The sequence below is a fragment of the Salvelinus alpinus genome, chromosome 4 (genome assembly GCF_045679555.1).
Source record: "Salvelinus alpinus chromosome 4, SLU_Salpinus.1, whole genome shotgun sequence".
Lineage (NCBI taxonomy): Eukaryota > Metazoa > Chordata > Actinopteri > Salmoniformes > Salmonidae > Salvelinus > Salvelinus alpinus.
The window spans coordinates 60,437,191-60,457,300 of NC_092089.1; the positions used below are offsets into that span (position 1 = coordinate 60,437,191).

Below are 20,110 nucleotides of genomic sequence, written 5' to 3' on the forward strand. Positions count from 1 at the left end.
CCCTAGACACTCCTGTACGGTGTCTTTTCTAAAAGCAAAGGAACAGGACCGAAACAGTGCCAGTGCCAGCCGCACAATTCAAATGAGCCTCGCTCATGGGTGGCTTCAGTGTAAAAAGGCATGGTGTGGGTTGGTAATTCTGTTTCCATGTTAATGGTCCTGATAGTAAGATAGGACGTCGTAAATCACATTATTTCTCAAGGCTTCAACAGAGCTGACTCTAATCCTGTTTTAATCATTAGACTGCGCTTCACTCAGGTTTATCAAGGTGCTTTGAGCGCCTGTAAAAGAACACATATGTTTGCCAAAACGTCAAACCTGAAGCATACACTCAACTAATGCCAAGTAGGAAAGAAGGAGATTTTTTATTTTTATTACTTACTGCAGATTGGGTCTCTATATCTCATGGTGTGCCAATTTTAATGAGGTGAATATTTCTGTGAGCTCGCTTCTAGCTGTGCTGCCAAAGTGTTTATTTTCAAGTTAAAATAATATAAAACTTAGTTTAACTCCTTGTCCTCCTTCTGGTTTGAAGGTTAATTTAGCAGAGTGATAAACACTGTCCTCTCAGGCTGAAACAGTCTATATCTATTATTTCTCCTCAAAGGTATTTATTATAAAGTCCTGTTAGTCCTGATATGTTGGTGCAACTGCGTATCTGTGGTTTCCTGACAGAGGGAGATGTCCTGGGGCTAATTATTTATCAAGCAGTTCATTTGGATCGGAGGTCTATCAGTGTTTCAAACGGATGTGCACCGAACCTACGTTCATCATTTATAGGGTCTTCAGGACTTCTTTAAGAGGGTATCGTTTTTATACACGTCTTTTGTGGTGTCATAAAAGTGAAAAGTATAACCACGCCTCTCCTCCTAGAGTGAATAGGGTTGTGGGTAAGATGCTGCAGTGTACACTGTTCAGGGGAATTTATAGGTATGCTTTTTCCTACTATTGATTTGCCTCCAATTAAAGGCTGGATTATCCACACCGACTGGAGAGAAGTTAAAAATGAAATAGACCACAGACAGTCCACTCTTTATTCATGTTTGTCCCTCTCTTCTTTCTCCTTCTTACTTTATTTTTCTATCTCTTTTTTCTCTTTTCTTCTGTGTCTCCCTCTCAAATTCACACACACCCTCACACACACACTCACACACACTCACACATGCATGTACATACAGACATTACCCCCCAAGTTTGGCTCCAACTGAGTGCAAGTCCACTGGAAGCGTCCACCTCAGCCACCTGGTTTTGTGTTGCGAAGATTTCTTCTCCTGACATCTGTTAAATATTATCAGGTTAATGACTGGCTCTCATAGAGCTCCTTTTATTGTTCTAACTCGGGGGGAAATTCCCCGCCCGGGTTATTTTTTAACAGCCATGTGTGTTAGACACTCCGGGCCAGTCAGCCACTCTATGTAGAAATGTAGGTTGCTAAGCGCTAGCTTGCTGCTAGCCTGCCTGCTGGCCCGGTTTTATTGTGTTTTTACTATGATGTCATCACACCCCATAACCATTTGTCAGATGACATCATTCTTTCTGAAAACACTTTTTGATAGTTTATGGTCTGAAGCAAGCTAAAGGATTGGATGTTTTTTTCAATGTTGAATTGCATTGAAAGATGGTATATATAACAGAGAGTAGAGTAATGCCATCCCTCACTATGGAGAGATGCATTTTGCTCTTCTGTAAATAATGGCACATCATCTTAAAAAGTATTGTGCTAGTGTCCGAATAAAAATAAATAAAGAAATTATACATGCACTGATTTGAATAATATAAAAGTTATTTCCAGTTCTTTACCCACCAGTACTATATGTTTTGACTTTATATGGGGAATTGTTGTAGGGTTATTAAAGGGTTATTCATTTAATTAATGTTTTATCATAAGCAAAATCCAAAATAGAGAGGTGGATGATAAAGGAGACCTCAGTATAAGTTTGTTGAATAAATGAGTACACAAATTGGTCACCTGAAGCTGTCTATTTGACCTGACTGGTGCTGTGTCTTTCTGCAGAATGCTAGAGGATGACCTGAAGATCAGCAGTGACGAAGAGGACACTGATCAACAGGTAAAATTCATCAACACCCTTCTATGTACAGTATACTGTATCTCTTTATATGATGTTTTTCTGAGCCAGAAAATAACAAAGCAGGAACTATTGGATTAGTTAATTCGAGATGGCTCTCATTGTGCTTCTTTTGTATTTTGATCATAGTTATCATCCATTCAGGACCTTCGACCGGTTGGTAGTTTAATAATAGTTATTAAACACTAAGGCCATCATACTCACTCAGTGAATACAGGGCTCTAATATCACTCTAACAACAGCACTGCACTCCCATATTTGTGTGTGTGTGTGTGTGTGTGTGTGTGTGTGTGTGTGTGTGTGTGTGTGTGTGTGTGTGTGTGTGTGTGTGTGTGTGTGTGTGTGTGTGTGTGTGTGTGTGTGTGTGTGTGTGTGTGTGTGTGTGTGTGTGTGTGTAGCGTGCTGTACAGTATGTGTGTGAAATGCATTTGCATCTCTGTGTGTTTATAAGTGGCTTACTGCAAATGAGTGCATGGTACATTATCACGCTGTCATCGCCTGCAGTACACCAGCAGTGTCTGTACACAAATAAACACACACTAGTCTGCTTGGTCCCCCTCCTCCCCCTGTCCTCTGCATGCACAACAATACAGATAAAAACTAAAAACACATCCCGTCCTTATATAAGCAACCAGCTTAACCCCCCCGCCCCCACCACACACATACAGAAAAACAAACACTTACACACATACACACACACACACACACAGCCCCAGTGTGAGTGCCAGACACAGTGGATCAGCATGCTCCAGCACATGTGACTCAGGGCAGTGGAGAGAGGAGGTATAATTAATATATTTTTGACAGAGAAGCAGGAGGGGGCTGGGGAGAACCTGCAGCAGTAATTTTGCTGCTTCTATCTCCCAGTGCCCACATAGTGCTGTATCTAAAGCAATTAGCATCAGCCCAGGCTCTCTTCGCTCTCTCATCCCTCTCTCTCTCTCTCCTCTCTTTCTCTCCATATTTCCCTCTACACACACTCTCTGTCTCGATTTCTTTTTTCATCCCTTTCCCTCTCCTTCTCTCCTGTTCTTGTGTGTTGCTCTCAGTCCAGCTTTGGTGCAGTTATGACAGTAGATAGAATAAAAAGGTCAGCCTAGCCCTACCTCAGACAAATCACCTGGCACTGAGGGGTAGGGGTGTGGTTCTCAGATGGGAGAGGGGGGCTAGGAGGGGGCAGGGGGGGGGTTGCTGTGCCTGGACTGCTGGAGCTGCTAGCACCTCTGACCTCACTGTTATTCAGCTACCTGGTGCTATTCATCAGCTAGAAACACCTCAACTCTGGTTTGTTCATGCATTCCTCATTTTCCTCTATGCAAGCACTTCCTTCCCTCTCCCCTTTGTCTACCAGAATTCACTGGAGATTTTCTAGAATTGTAGGATTTTTTTTTACAAAATTGTGAGAATGTTCTATTGCTTAGTTCTGCAGCAGCACAGAGGATCATTGAGGACTGTGGTCAATAAGTCAGGGTTTTGTTGCCCAGTTTCTTCCAAAAATACTGCAGTGAAAGGGCCAACCAAATGAAAACATTCTCCCCTAAATCAACAGCCATATTTTCATTCAGATGTCCTGGTGGATTAAGAAGAAATCTAGTCATCACAAACAGTGGTGTCTTTATTTATGTTAGCCGGCTTTCTCTCTTAATGATAAAACAGCCCCCCTACCCAGAATGAATAGGATACTGCTGTGACTGATCACCATAGATAGGGGGGGGGGGGGAACTAATGATAGTATTTTAACAAGGGGTATCGAAGTTCAATGACATAATTTGTTAAGAGATAGTGGAGATGGAGATGATGAATCTGAAGGCGGATGAGTGAGCGAAGAGGCCTGTTCATCTGATGTCTCAAATCCTGTATCATCAAATGCTAGTATTAGAATGAGCTAATTTAAAACAGACCTTTCTGCCCTCCCTGTAAGACTGATCTCACAACAGAGCTAATGCTTCTTAATCACCCCGCAGTTGTATATTCAGGTTGAAAAGAAATTGGAGGCATACATCACTGTGTGGCATACATGACTTTTGGAAAGATATTGTCCTCTCTACAGGCAACGGACCTGTAAATTCAATAGCAGTGCATCACTCTCCTTGCTTGCCACAGTGAAGTATTCTTAAATATTGTTGAATTCCTTTTGTGTCAATTTCATGAACATCTTGCTTTGAGCTGTGTTGTATTACTCTTGGTGATACAGATAAGCACTTGGTCATGGCTGGCCTTTTAAAGGCAAATTTAATGGTAGTCACAAAAATGACACCGGCACAGCTCCATCCCTCCCCTCTCCCTTCTCCTCCTCCTTAGCGATAACCACCCTCTGAGTTTCCCACACACACATAACCCCTGAAACGAATGCCCAAAGCCACCTCATAAGCATGAAAAAAGCCCCAGCAGCCATTAAAACAGTTTGCTGGAGTACGTATCTACGCCGCCGCCGAGCCAAACACACTAGCAGCCATGCCCCCAGCTGCGTTGCCTAGCAACCTGCGAATGGGGAAGAAGGATGGAAGCAGCCCAAATCCCTGTGGAGAGGGAAACAGCAATAAGAGAGCAGTTGACAGATGATCTGAGTTGTTTCATCTAATATACTGTGAAGATCACTGGCTCCTTTCATGAATGATAAATGGACTGTACACAGATCAATGGTCACAGCAATAAACTTAGCCTGCCTGGCCAGTGTGTGGCTGTGGGCCTGCCTGTGCCTTGGTGGTAGTCGGGACAGGTTGTGGTGGCCAACAGCTTCACTACTTGTCGGTACCAAGGGGTTTCATTTCTATACCTTGCTCAAACACTATTTAAGCAGATGAATATGCTTTCAAAGAGGACTTTATCCCCCCCCCCCACATTGTGGGCTACATCATATTTTCAGGACTACAGATGTAGCAGTGACACTCATCTCCCTGTGCATCCTTCATTCACTGTGAAGTGGCATGCTACGGTCCCTTGTGTCTGTCTGCATGTGTAATTGATTTCCACTGAACTGTCATCGGAGAGGAAACACTTTAATGTTCATTTGTTTGTTACAATGTGTTCTATTATAGGGAATACATTTGGGAAAAAAGGGGAGGGGGGGCTGAACAAACAATCCTCATAGTATTAAATGACTGTCACCTGTCTGTGCTTCAAATCAGTGTCAGGTGTCAGTGATGTTGGTTCAAATCAAAGCCTATGGAAATCCATAGCTTAGTAGCAAGACCTTTCCTACTAATGTATTATGTAACAACTATTATATTCTGTATGTGGACATGGAGCCTACTTTAAATGTGGAAATGCTGATTCGATTCAAAGCCTCTCTGCTACTATAGTAGGTGTAGGGCTGTGGCGGTCATGAAGTTTTGTCAGCCGGTGATTGTCAAGCAAATAACTGCCAGTCTCATGGTAATTGACTGTTAATGAACATAAACACATTTAGCATCTCCTGGCTTCCACGCATAGCCTACAAGCCACTGATGCAGACATTTGGAACATCTACATTTTAAAAAGTCGAATAGATCCATTTATATAATATAGCCTACACCATCACAATAAATCCATTATTTATTTCAGATAGGTCTAAAGAAACATGATATGAAGAAAATGTAGTCTATTTCAGATTAACAGAATAGTATACTCTGAGTTGTCCTTATGTTAGGCCCTGATCTGGCTATGCCATATGGATGTGGGCTACACTAGTTCATTTAGCAGACAGGATGTGCTTAGAATTCTGTGGCATTATTTTGAAATTATTTTATAGTATGAAGAATACAAATCAAATCAAATACATTTTTATTTGTCACATGCGATGAATACAACAGGTGTTGTACCGTGAAATGCTTATTTACAAGACCTTAACCAACAATGCAGTTCAAGAAATAGAGTTAATGAAATGTTCACTAAATAAACTAAGGTAAAAAAAAATCTCATCGAAATGTAACACAAGAAAATGACATAACAATAACGAGGCTGTATACAGGGGGTAAGGTTAGTCGAGATCATTTGTAAAGTGACTATGCATAGATAATAAACATTGATGAATAAAATAGAAAGGATATTTTCTACAAACGATTTCTGAGGGAGTGTGCACACACGGCTATTCTGTGTTGAGTGGTTAACAAAGCAACAGGTCCTCCTAAATGCTTAATTTAGAGTTATTTATGCAACTTTATTTGTGATACAAACGTTGGGCTATACTGTATGTTTGATTTTTAATACATTCTAAGGCTGCATGATGCGACTCCAATGATGTTTTGAAAAATGTTTCTTGCACAGGCTGCACACACTTCATCAGTCTCTAATTCACAATTTTACAAGCACTTGATAATGCCTCAAATTTCCCGGTTGCAACCCCCTTGTATGGCGGTAATGCCCCCCCAAAAATCGCTGGCCTTTTGAGACTGAATATAATAATTCCCTTCTCCCAGCTGCGTGCTACGAAGCACCTCTTACTTACATTGCTCTTTAAGATATCTTAATTCTTATTAGCCAATGCCCGTCACCTGACCGTGTCCTTCTCAAAGGCATCTCAGCTTCGAAGTATGATACTAGTGAAGACAGACACATCTGGGATGTAACTGCGCGCATCCTTCTCATCGAATTCCAAGGCACATATTGAAGATGTTAGAAGAACTGTCCACATTTATTTGTTATCAGCCAACAAGATAAGTAGGCCTAAGGGACAGCAAAAGCACTAGCCTATGTAAATCTACTGTCCCCCATAGTACAAAAGTTGACTTGTTCTATTGGTATTCTACATAGTCTGAGACAGTTGTGGGATGCGATAGATCCCGAATTAATACAACCACTCGCATCAAAAAATATTAAAAGCAATGAGGTGATGCAACAGATCAGAACGTTTAGCTTAAAATGTTGATAAACTATTAGCATATTTCTTCACATAAGCGCAGCAATGCGCACACGGCATTAGTCTATAAGTGGAAATGTATGGTATGCAAGAAAATGGCATCGACAGAGAGGGCTGCCTCGCTTCTAGTCCTTAGGAAACTTTGCAGTATTTAGTTTTTTCATGTATTATTTCTTACATTGTCAGCCCAGAAAATGTTACGTGTTATTACACACAGAACTATTGGATATCAGAGCAACTTACCAGCACTACGACCAGGAATACAACTTTCCTGAAGCGGATCCTTTGTCCGAACCACCCAGGGCATTTGAACTGTTTCCAGAGGCTGACCCAAAACAACGCAGCCGGAGAAGACGAAGACGGAGCGGTCTTCTGGTCAGACTTCGGCGGCGCGCACACCACCCACCGCTTCCGAGTATATTACTCGCCAACGTCCAGTCTCTAGATAACAAGCTCAACGAAATCAGGGCAAGGGTTGCTTTCCAGAGAGACATCAGGGATTGTAACATACTATGTTTCACAGCTGTGTATATCCCCCTGAAGCCGATACCACGACAGCCCTCAAGGAACTTCACTGGACTTTATGCAAACTGGAAACCATGTATCCTGAGGCTGCATTTATTGTAGCTGTGGATTTTAACAAAGCAAATTTGAGAACAAGGCTACCTATATTATATCAGTATATTCACTATAGCACTCGCGCTGGAAAAACACTGGATCACAGCTACTCTGCCTTCCCGCCCTCCTTTCAGCAAATCTGACCACGACTCCATTTTGCTCCTCTTTTCCTATAGGCAGAAATTCAAAACAGGAAGTACCCATGCTAAGAACTATTCAACGCTGGTCTGACCAATCATGTTTGATCACATGGACTGGGATATGTTCCGAGTAGCCTCAGAGAATAATATTGATGTATACGCTGGTTCGGTGAGTGAGTTTATAAGGAAGTGTATAGGAGATGTTGTACCCACTGTGACTAAAACCTACCCTAACCAGAAGCCGTGGATAGATGGCCTAGAAGGCCAGCATCCCGGAGTTCCTTCTTCACTGTTGAGACTGGTGTTTTACGGGTACGATTTAATGATGCTGCCAGTTGAGGACCTGTGAGGCGTCTGTTTCTCAAACTAGACGCTCTAATGTACCTGTCCTCTTGCTCAGTGGTGCACCGGGGCCTCTCACATAACACTGCACACTGCCCTATCCCATCTAGACAAGAGGAATACCTATGTAAGAATGCTGTTCATTGACTATAGCTCAGCATTGAACACCATAGTACCCTCCAAGCTCAAAATTAAGCTTAACCCGACCTGTGCAATTGTGTCCTGGACTTCCTGATGGGCCGCCCCCAGGTGGTGAAGGTAGGAAACAACATATTCACTTCACTGATCCTCAACACAGGGGCCCCACAAGGGTGCGTGCTCAGCCCCCTCCTGTACTCCCTGTTCACCCATGAATGCATGGCCATGCACGCCTCCAACTCAATCATCAAGTTTTCAGACAACACAACCGTAGTAGGCTTGATTACCAACAACGACGAGACAGCCTACAGGGAGGAGGTGAGGGCTCTCGGAGTGTGGTGCCAGGAAAACATCCTCTCACTCAACGTCAACAAAACAAAGGAGTTGATTGTGGACTTCAGGAAACAGCAGAGGGAGCACCCCCCTATCCACATTGAAGGGACAGCAGTGGAGAAGGTAGAACGTTTTAAGTTCCTTGGCGTACACATTACAGACAAACTGAAATGGTCCACCCACACAGACAGTGTGGTGAGAAGGCGCAACATGACTCTTCAACCTCAGGAGGCTGAAGAAATGTGGCTTGTCACCTAAAACCCTCACTAACCTTTACAGATGCACAATTGGGAGCATCCTGTTGGGATGTATCGCCGCCTGGTATGGCAGCTGCACCGCTCACAACCGCAAGGCTCTCCAGAGGGTGGTTCGGTCTGCACAACGCATCACCGAGGGCAAACTACCTGCCCTCCAGGACAGCTACAGCACCCAATGTCACAGGAAGGCTAAAAAGATCATCAAGAACAACAACCACCCGAGCCACTGCCTGTTCATCCCGCTACCATCCAGAAGGCGAGGTCAGTACAGGTGCATCAAAGCTGGGACTGAGAGACTGAAAAGCAGCTTCTATCTCAAGGCCATCAGACTGTTAAACAACCATCACTAACACAGAGAGGCTGCTGCCTACATACAGACTTAAAATCATTGGCCACTTTAAATGGAACACTAGTCACTTTAATAATGCCACTTTAATGATGTTTACATATCTTGCATTACTCATCTCATATGTATATATTGTATTTTATACCATCTATTGCATATTGCTCATATTTCTTGGCCCAAGCAAGTCTCTTCCCTTTCTTATTGGTGTCCTTTAGTAGTGGTTTCCTTTCAGCAATTCGACCATGAAGGCCTGATTCACACAGTCTCCTCTGAACAGTTGATGTTGAGATGTGTCTGATACTTGAACTCTGTGAAGCATTTATTTGGGCTAACATCTGAAGTGCAGTTATTCTAATTAACTTTTTCTCTGCAGCAGAGGTAACTCTGGGTCTTTCTTTCCTGTGGCGGTCCTCATGAGAGCCAGTTTCATCATAGCGCTTGATGGTTTTAGCGACTGCACTTGAAGAAACTTTAAAAGTTCTTGAAATTTTCCGAATTGACTGACCTTCATGTCTGATTTACTGTCATTTCTCTTTGCTTATTCGAGCTGTTCTTGCCATAATATGGACTTTGTCTTTTACCTAAATAGGGCTATCTCCTGTACAACACATCTGATTGGCTCATACACATTAAGAAGGAAAGAAATTCCACAAATGTACTTTTAACAAGGCACACCTGTTAATTGAAATGCATTCCAGGTGACTACCTCATGAAGCTGGTTGAGAGAATGCCAAGAGTGTGCAAAGCTGTCATCAAGGCGAAGGGTGGCTACTTTGAAGAATCTCAAATATAACATATTTTTTGATTTTTTTTAACAAACATGATTCCATTTGTGTTATTTCATAGTTTTGCTGACTTCACTATTATTCTACAATGTAGAATAGTAAAAATAAAGAAAAACCCTTGAATGAGTAGGTGTGTCCAAACTTTTGACTGGTACTGTAGAAGTGAAATTAGTTTTGAATGAGAATGGACCATTATCATGCACCTGTCTCAGAACAGGGGCAGGGGGAAAAAATACATGTCACCTATGACTTAAATAGCGAATAGAGGGCGCTTTTCCCATGGTTCGTTTTCATGCCAGCCAGGTAGGCTATACTGCTATTGTAAAGCGAAGCAATGTGCTTAATATTGGGAAAGTTGACAAATAAATATTGTAGGGCTAGCATGTAGAAAGCTGAAGGGATCCTCTTTTTAAAAGAAGCATTCAAATCTCTGTTTTCTCACACAATCACACAATTCCGATAGAAATGTTGCGCAACATGAGCTCATGAACTCTCATTAAGTGTTTGGTTTGATTTTCGATTACATTTGCATTGATGTCAGAGTGATTAGAGGGACAATACAGTGCTGAGTACCAGGCAGTTAGCAAGTTTTGTAGGCTACTAATGACCATCAGCAGCATCCGAGCTTGGAGAAGGCCAGCTACCATGACTAAAAGGTCACGTGGAATTTGACTGCGGTCATGACTTGTGACTGCCGGTGTGGCGGTAATACGGTCACCGTAACAGGCCTAAGTAGTTCTCTAAAACTCCCCAGTCCTATTAAATCACACAGTTGTTTTTGCCTCCAGACAGCATTGATCGAGCAGTGGACTCCTCACTGCTTCTTTTAATCATTCACATTCCTCCATTCAAAGGGAAGGGGTATAAACAGACAAAACAGACGAAGTGGAAAGTGTGTGTTTGAGTGCCTATCTGTATTCATCATGAAGCTGCATCCTTTCATCCAGGGCTGTGATTCATCCCTCCTTTTATCCTTCCCCCAGTTCAGGGCTATTTGTGCTGATGTCTTAGTGGTATAGAGAGATGGGTATCACTATACATCACATACTGCATGTTCTGCACTGTACAGCAACTAACAGGACTCTGTCTCTGTTGTGTCATTGTGTTCACAGGCAGCAGAAAAGCCCAAGCCCAGAAGTACACCTCTCAGGTAAGTGCCAGATCATGTTGAACTGGTGGCTTTGTGTTGAGTCGTGTCTGTGAGGCATATTGTATTGTATTGGATGTCATCTTGTTCTTTGCATAAGCGGTTGCAAGTGATCAGTTCTGCACACATATCTGTAATCAGTAACGGTTTATATCACACTTCTGTCATTGCAAACAAGCTGTGATTGTCTCAGATCATTGCTCCGTATAGTTTAATTACATGTATCTTTCTCTGGTGTGTTGTAATTGTGAAAATACATGATTTAGAGTGCGTGAAAATGTGTATTTTCAGCATAATGAAATTACTACACTGTAGAATTTAACAGAGAGAGAGAGAGAGAAACAGGCATGGGCTAAGTATAGAAATGTATAATTGCCTGCTGTATACACACACAACTTTGGAATGTGATCTAAGGATATGTGGCTGTTGTTCATAAATAATAATTGTGTAAAAAAAGAGGGGCACAGAGGGATGTACTAAATTGAAATGCTGCCAGCATTTTATTTTAGAGGTTTAGATATTATATGACCGCAGGCCTGAAGCAGTTTTTCTCCCCTGTGTGGAGCAGAGCGGAGCAGGTAGAGGAGACACCTTTCCTGGGCGTGCCAGTATGAGTGCATTAATATGCATTTCGCAGTAGATGTATGGGTGTTCTATCATCTCTAATCATGGGAGTATTACGGCTGCTGTGTGAATGGGCTCATTAAGAACGGCAGAGTGAAACATGGCCTGCAGCTCTTTCTCAAAAAGGGATTCTGGGACTGGAGATGCTGCGAGCACTCCCCCGGCCATGCCCCCCCCCCTGGAACACCACACACACACACTTATGTGTACTCATACACACTCATCCCTCTCACACAAGCTAGCTCACACAGCCCCCTACCGCACACAGTCCCTTAGTACCATGTAATAGCCCCCCATGACCACTTATAAACCCCCACTACATCATGTTCATAAAATCCCCAATCACTGTACAGCCCCCTACTACCTTATAACAGCTCTCAGGTTACAGAAAATCATTCATCAAGTTGGTTTTAGAAAAGGGAGATTAACCACTGAGAAAATGTTATGACTCTCAGAAAGCATTTTAAGATAATTTAACGGAAAAATGGTTTTCCTTGCCGTGCTTTTTGACATAGAGAAGGCCTTTGTTAAAACAATAAAAATCATCCAGAGCTTCCTTACACAGCGGAAAATAAACATAAAGTTTGTTTCATTACTCTCCACCCCCTTCAGACCTTAGGCCCGGGATCCCACAAGCTGCCATCCTGTCCACTCCTGTTTTCAATCTACATCTCTGATATTTATTACCCTCCCCCTACAGTTGGAAATGTGTCCCAATTCAGTAGATGACCTTTGCTATTGGACATCATCCATGCGCTCACAAAAAGCAGCTAAGAAGCTCCAGACCTGTATAAACAAAATTGAAAAACGGCCCAAAACCTGGCGTATCTAACTAGACCCAACAACAACACAATATGCTCTCTTTAGTAAAATAAACAATAAAAAAATCTAAACTGCCACTCACACTGACACTGTATGGACAACATCTGAAGATTGAGAAGACAGCTACATTCCTGGTGGTCGCTTTCCAGCATGACATGAAGTGGACAATTCGCATTGCAACCATTGAAACAGCAGGGGGGGAAATAATCAACCACCTGAAAGCCCCGTGGGGGAAGAGTACAGGAGCAGCACCAATAACCGTATTGAAAGTGTACCAAAGCTACAACAGGCCTGTCTTCGAGTACTCTTCCCTCGCCTGGAAAACCACATCAACACAACAGAAACACAAGCTACAGATAATTCAGAACAAAGCGATAAGAGCAGCCTACCGCCTCCCTAAATACATCCATGTCGCCTACTTTCACAAAATCTCTGGTCTGAAAACAATGAACGAGCACCTGAACCTTTTGGGACAGAAATACATTCACTAAGCAAAAGACAACCCACCACTGAAGAAAACAATAGAACAAGCAATACACTAACAAGACACTCCTCTCTCCACCATATTGACCACTACCTATACCCAAACTCTACCCCTTACCCTAAACCAGGTTGGAATCCAAACCCTACCCCTTACCTTGAACCAGGTTGGAATCCAGACCCCAGCCTCCTTCCCTAAACCAGGTTGGAATCCAAACCCTACCCCTTACCTTAAACCAGGTTGGAATCCAAACCCCAGCCTCCGTCCCTAAACCAGGTTGGAATCCAAACCCTACCCCTTACCTTAAACCAGGTTGGAATCCAAACCCCAGCCTCCTTCCCTAAACCAGGTTGGAATCCAAACCCTACCCCTTACCTTAAAGCAGGTTGGAATCCAAACCTCAGCCTCCTTCCCTAAACCAGGTTGGAATCCAAACCTCAGCCTCCTTCCCTAAACCAGGTCTGTATTGAAACCCCAACACTACCTCCCTCCATGCAACCCCAAGAAGAGCCACTGAACAAGTCTTAAACTTCAACTGAACCCACTGGGCTGTGGTCAATAACAAGTATATTAAAAAAAAAGAAATAAAACACAGTTCAAATTCTACAGTAACATTCATGAGAGTATCCAGGCCCCCATCAAGGGGAACAAGTATAAGCTATTTAAAGAGGTGAGCATGGCAATATTTTCCGCAGCCAACATATGTTGATACTGGGGTTATAGTGGTGGTGGTGGTGGTTAGAGGTTTGTGACGAGCTAATGAACATTGATTTCTGGTGCAGCTCTGATGCAGAGGTCACATGCTGCGAGAAAAAGATGCTAACTTTACTCATACTCTGTTCTCCCTCTCGTCTTTGATTCCGTGTGTGTGAACATAGCCTCACTTCTCCATATTGGCACAGATGTAAAGATCTTGATGTTTCAATGTGTGACATCAAAGTGGAGTGTTTTGAATAGATACATACTTTAATAGCCAGGCAGTTCAAATATTTATCTATCGCTCTGAACACACTGAATGACTGTGACTATATTTGGGGAAAGCCTTTTGGCAGATGCTGCTTTAGGGAAAACTATTTCTACTATTGTTGTTGTTGTTGCTGCTGTGCTATCTGACAAGACTTCCATTGTGCTCCACTGCCATACGCTTCCTTGCCCCGTTGCCAGGGGGCACAGGGGGGCAGTGCCCCAGCCGAGGAATGTGCCCATTAAAATCTCGCCCACAGATGAGTCCTGGGCTGAGGGCTCCTTTCCGCCCCCCACGCATAGTGGCTGTGCCAGCTCTCAGGGTGGACCAGCTGGCATGGCCGTGGCCACACATGGGTGTGGTGATCCCTAGGGACCCCTGGGCCCATATTAATAAATGTCTCAGAGTAGGAATGCTGATATAGGATCAGTTTTGACTTTTAGATCACAATTAATAAGATTATATGGACAGGTGGGACCTGATTCTAGATCAACACTCCTACTCTGAGATACTTAGTAAATACAGGCCCTGATGTTAGGTCACTACTCTCAGCAGTACAGAGTGTAGGAGACAGGAAACACTAGACAGCGGCTCCAGATAGTACAGACCCCTGGGGGGGTCATTGAAAGCAGCCAGCAGAGCCCATTTGCATCATCATATGTGACATATCACCATGCATTGTTAAAAGCTGCTTCTCCGTTATTGAGACTTACGCGACGGGACTCTGTAAACGTGATTCGCTTTTGGTGAAAGGCCACACACTGATAAATACTATTGTGTGGAAGTGCTATTGACATCTGGTGAGAAAGAATTAGCAGCGATTCAAACCTGCAGTGTGATGCATAACCCGACCCTTTTTACAGTGTAAATACACTTGGGAGTGGAACCGCCTTTAATAGTGCAGGTATAATTCTGTACACCTAATTTATCTCAAGTCGATATGTAACTAGAATTTGGATTAGGGCTGTGGTTTGTCATTATTCTGTTACTAACTAGAGCTAATGAAAGGGGGGAAATATATGTATTCAGGTGGTTCGCTTCAGACCTGTAGTTCTAGGTTTAAACTATTTATATACACAAGTAATTGGAATCTATCAGCCAGTCACCTCCCCTGATTGGGAATATGATATTCCAGTATAGGATCAGGGCTGGGTCCATCCAGATATCCCATGTTGACTGTGGTTCCACTGTGCTGTAACCAATGAGAGACATTCACAACTAGTGCTAGCACGCCTCTGATAAATGTGGGCACCAGGAAATGTGCCGAAAATGAATTTTAAAAAATACCCACAACACTCAATAGTTGTCTGTTTGATTTAGAGGCCTGTTTTGCTTAAGGACACAAAAGGTTTATTTGTGTTTATTTCTTCTGTTGTTCAGATCCTACTTGACTTCACTTGCAATACTTTAGCGTTCATAACAGTTCCTCTAATGCTGGACGTTCTGGGCTTTGTGTTATTAGCATATCTTGTGTGACACGAAGGTCAGCAACACATCCAGTTTTTTCTCTGTGACTGTCTCAGATAACATCTATAATGAACAAAAATATAAACGCCACATGCAACAATTTCCACGATTTTACTGAGTTACAGTTCATATATACGGAAATCAGCAAATTGAAATAAATTCATTAGACCCTAATTAATCGATTTCACATGACTGAGCAGGGGCGCAGCCATGGGTTGGCCTGGGAGGGCTTCGGTACACCCACTTGGAAGCCAGGCCCACCCACTGGGGAGCCAGGGCCAGCCAAACAGAATTAATTTTTCCCCACAAAAGGGCTTTATTACAGACAGAAATACTCCTCAGTTTCATCAGCTGTCCGGGTGGCTGGTCTCAGACAGTCCCGCAGGTGAAGAAGCCGGATGTGGAGGAGGTCTTGGGATGGCGTGGTTACACGTGGTCTGCGGTTGTGAAGCCGGTTGGACTTACTGCCAAATTCTCTCAAAAAAACTTTGGAGGCGGCTTATGGTAGAGAAATGAACGTTTAATTCTCTGGCAACAGCTCTGGGGTACATTCCTGCAGTCAGCATGCCAATAGCACACTCCCTCAAAACTGGAGACATCTATGGCATTGTGTTGTGTGACAAAAATGTACAAAGATGATGCTGTTTAATCAGCTTCTTGATATGCCACACCTGTCAAGTGGATGGATTATTTTGGCAAAGGAGTAATGCTCACTAACAGGGATGTAAACAAATTTGTGCAAAACAATTGAGAGAAATAAGCTTTTTGTGCATATAGAACATTCTGGCCTCTTTTATTTCAGCTCATAAAACATGGGACCAACAGTTTACATGTTGCGTTTATATATATTTTTTAGTATAAATACCATTAATCTGTCATAGCCTCGAACCGCAGCTAAATCTGTATGACCCTTGATAATAGCCATTTGGCTGTCGGCGGCAACCATAATATCGACAACACAGTAAACAATTGAGGTGGCAGTGTCCATATTACACCTCATGGATTGGTTAATTTCATTCTGTGTCGTGTTTGGATTGGCCTTAGAGATGGGGCTGTTTATTTATGGATCCTATTAGAATCTTTGGAAGTCGCCTCGCCCCAAATCGGAGGGCATGAAAGTAAATGTTCTGAAGGTGAGAAAATGTGTGTATTGAGTCTAGCTGGGCGGCAGGGCCTCATCCATCGCCGGCACCAATCTGTATGACCAGTCAAGCAGCAAATCCATCACCGCCTCCTCAGGCAGGGAGCACAGAAAAGCAGTGAGAGAAAAATATCATTTTTTTCCTATCTATCTGCAAGGCCCTGTTTTCTCTACTATCATTACTCATCTTTCTCCACCTCACAATGTGACTCTATGTATCATATCAGTATTGTGTCATTATCGAAGTCAGTCATCCCTAACAATGTTCATTGTGTTACTGATAAAATTACCAAATACCCTTTTCGTATCAAAAGGCTCCAGAAATGGCCAGTTCTGTGGCTTTTTTGTAGTACAAAAGAAAATGTAGTAGACAAACATTTTGACATCCATTGGAAGTAAAACAAAAGCTGAGATTTTTTAATTTTACTAGGCAAGTCAGTTAAGAAAAAATTCTTATTTACAATGACAGCCTAGCAACAGTGGGTTAACTGCCTTGTTGAGGGGCAGAACGACATATTTTTTACCTTGTCAGCTCAGGGATTCGATCTAGCAACCTTTCGGTTACTAGTCCAACACTCTTACCATTAGGCTACCTGCCGCCCCTTAGATTTAACTCTAAGATGAATGGCAAGGAGACAGAATTGATTTGATTTGATTTGATTTGACAGAATAAAACATTTCAGGAAACCTGCTCTGTATGAATAATCGAGGAATGAAAATGCATGTTTCAATAATGTTATTAATTAGACAACGTTCACTGGGTGGAGCCAAGAAAACTCATCTGAATAAAATGTGCGTTTTCGTTTTACAGTGGCATTATTATTTTTTACACATTGCGGTTTTGATTGAATAAATGCCTAGGGCTGAGATAAGGTGCCTTCTGAAAGTATTCAGACCCCTTGACTTTTTCCACATTTTGTTACGTTACAGCCTTATTCTAAAATTAATTAAATTTAGTTTTCCTCATCAATCTACATACAATAATACCCCATAATGTCAAAGCAAAAACAGGTTTTAATTTTTTTTGATAATTTATAAAAAATATAAAACTGAAATATTACATTTTCATAAGTATTCAGACCCTTTACTCAGTACTTTGTTGAAGCACCTTTGGCAGTAATTACAGCATCAAGTCTTCTTGGGTAGCGAAATGCTTGTGTTCTTAGCTCCAACAGTGCAGTAGTATCCAACAATTCACAACAAACACACAAATCTTAAAGTAAAATAATTGAATTAAGAAATATATAAATATAAGATTGAGCAATGTCAGACTGGCTTTGACAAAAATAGAGAAGAATATAATTCAGTATATGCATATGTGATGAGTTAAGCAGGTTGTAAACATTATTTAAACATTATTAAAGTGGCCTGTGATTCCAAGTCTATGTATATAGGGCAGCAGCATCTAAGGTGCGGGGTTGCGTAACCGGGTGGATGCCGGCTAGTGATGGCTATTTAACCCCGATGGCCTTGAGATAGAAGCTGTTTTTCAGTCTCTCGGTCCCAGCTTTGATGCACCTGCACTGACCTCGCCTTCTGGATGATAATGGGGTGAACAGACCGTAGCCCGGGTGGTTGATGTCCTTGATGATCTTTTTGGCCTTCCTGTGTGACATCGGCTACTGAAGAGGTACTGTTGCGCCTTCTTCACCACACTGTCTAACCATTTCAGATCATCAGTTACTGTGTTCGACGAGGAACTTGAAGCTTTCCACCTTCTCCACTGCGGTCCCATCGATGTGGATGGGGGCGTGCTCCCTCTGCTGTTTCCTGAAGTCCACAATCAGCTCCTTTGTTTTGTTGACGTTGAGTGTGTGGTTATTTTCTTGGCACCACTCTCTCAGGTCCCTCAGCTCCTCCCTGTAGGCTGTATTGTTGGTAATCAGGCCTACTACTGTTGTGTCGTCTGCAAACTTGATGATTGAGTTGGAGGCGTGCGTGGCCACGCAGTCATGGGTGAACAGGGAGTACAGGAGGGAGCCCCTGTGTTGAGGATCAGCGAAGTGGAGGTGTTGTTGCCTACCTTCACCACCTGGGGGCGGCCCGTCAGGAAGTCCAGGACCCAGTTGCACAGGGTGGGGTTCAGACCCAGGGCCCCAATCTTAATGATGAGCTTGGAGGGTACTATGGTGTTCAATGCTGAGCTATCGTCAATGAACAGCATTCTTACATAGGTATTCCTCTTGTCCAGATGGGATAGGGCAATGTGCAGTGCAATGGCAATTGCGTCGTCTCTAGATCTATTGGGGCGGTCAGCAAATTGAAGTGGGTCTAGGGTATCAGGTAAAGTAGAGGTGATATGATCCTTAACTAGCCTCGCAAAGCACTTCATGATTAACACGCTAAAATGTCTTACTAACTTCGGCCATGGAGAAGGAGAGCCCACAGTCATTGGTAGCGGGCTGCGTAGGTGGCACTGTGCTATTCTCAAAGCGGGCGAGAAGGTGTTTAGCTTTTCCGGAAGCAAGATGGCAGTGTCCGCGACGTGGCTGGTTTTCCCTTTGTAGTCCATGATTGTCTGTAGACCCTGCCACATACGTCTTGTGTCTGAGCCGTTGAATTGCAACTCCACTTTGTCTCTGTACTGATGTTTTACCTGTTTGATTGCCTTAAGGAGGGAATAAGTATGTTTGTATTCTGCCATATTCCCAGTCACCTTGCCATGGTTAAATGCGGCGGTTGGCGCTTTCAGTTTTGCGCGAATGCTGTTATCTATCCACAGTTTCTGGTATGAGTAGGTTTTAATAGTCACAGTGAGTAAAACATCTCCTATACACTTGCTGATGAACTCAGTCACCTTATCCGTGTATTTGTCAATGTTATTCTCAGAGGCTACCCAAAACATATCCCAGTCCGTGTGATCAAAACAATCTTGAAGCATGGATTCTGATTGGTCAGTCCAGTGTTGAATAGATCTTAGCACGGGTACTTCCTGTTTGAGTTTCTGCCTATATGAAGGGAGGAGCAAAATAGAGTCGTGATCAGACTTGCCGAAGGGAGAGCGGGGGAGGGCCTTGTGGGCATTTTGAAAAGGTGATTAGCAGTCAATTTGTTGGTAGAACTTCGGTAGCGTTTTCCTCAAATTTGTTTTGTTAAAATCCCCAGCTACAATAAATGCGGCCTCCGGATATGTGGTTTCCAGTTTGCATCAAGTCCAGTGTAGTTCTTTGAGGGCCGTCGTGGTATCGGCTTGAGAGGGAATATACACGCTGTGACTAAAACCGAAGACAATTCTCTTGGGAGGTAGTACGGTCAGCATTTGATTGTGGCGTTTATTAGGTCGGGTGAACAAAAGGACTTGAGTTTCTGTATGTTATCACAGTTCGACCATGAGTAGGTAATCATGAAACATACACCCCCGTCTTTCTTCTTCCCAGAGAGTGCTTTATTCCTATTACTGAGAACCCAGCTGGCTGTATGGACGGGGAGAGTATATCCCGAGAGAGCCATGTTTCTGTGAAACAGAGTATGTTACAATCCCTGATGTCCCTCTGGAAGGAGATCCTCGCCTTGAGCTCGTCTACTTTATTATCCAGAGTCTGAATATTAGCGAGTAATATACTCGGAAGCGGTGGATGGTG

At 42.9% G+C, this 20,110-nt stretch overlaps 1 protein-coding gene across 2 annotated transcripts in view; it reads left to right on the forward strand.

Annotated features, from left to right (window-relative positions):
* The window catches only part of LOC139574046 (AF4/FMR2 family member 2-like), a 165,114-nt gene that overhangs the window by 103,303 nt on the left and 41,701 nt on the right, over positions 1 to 20,110 (forward strand). For both annotated transcript variants that reach the window (XM_071398174.1, XM_071398175.1), the window contains 2 exons: positions 2,015 to 2,069; positions 10,996 to 11,033. In XM_071398174.1, the coding sequence (XP_071254275.1) occupies positions 2,015 to 2,069; positions 10,996 to 11,033 (93 nt within the window). The remainder of the gene's footprint in view (positions 1 to 2,014; positions 2,070 to 10,995; positions 11,034 to 20,110) is intronic.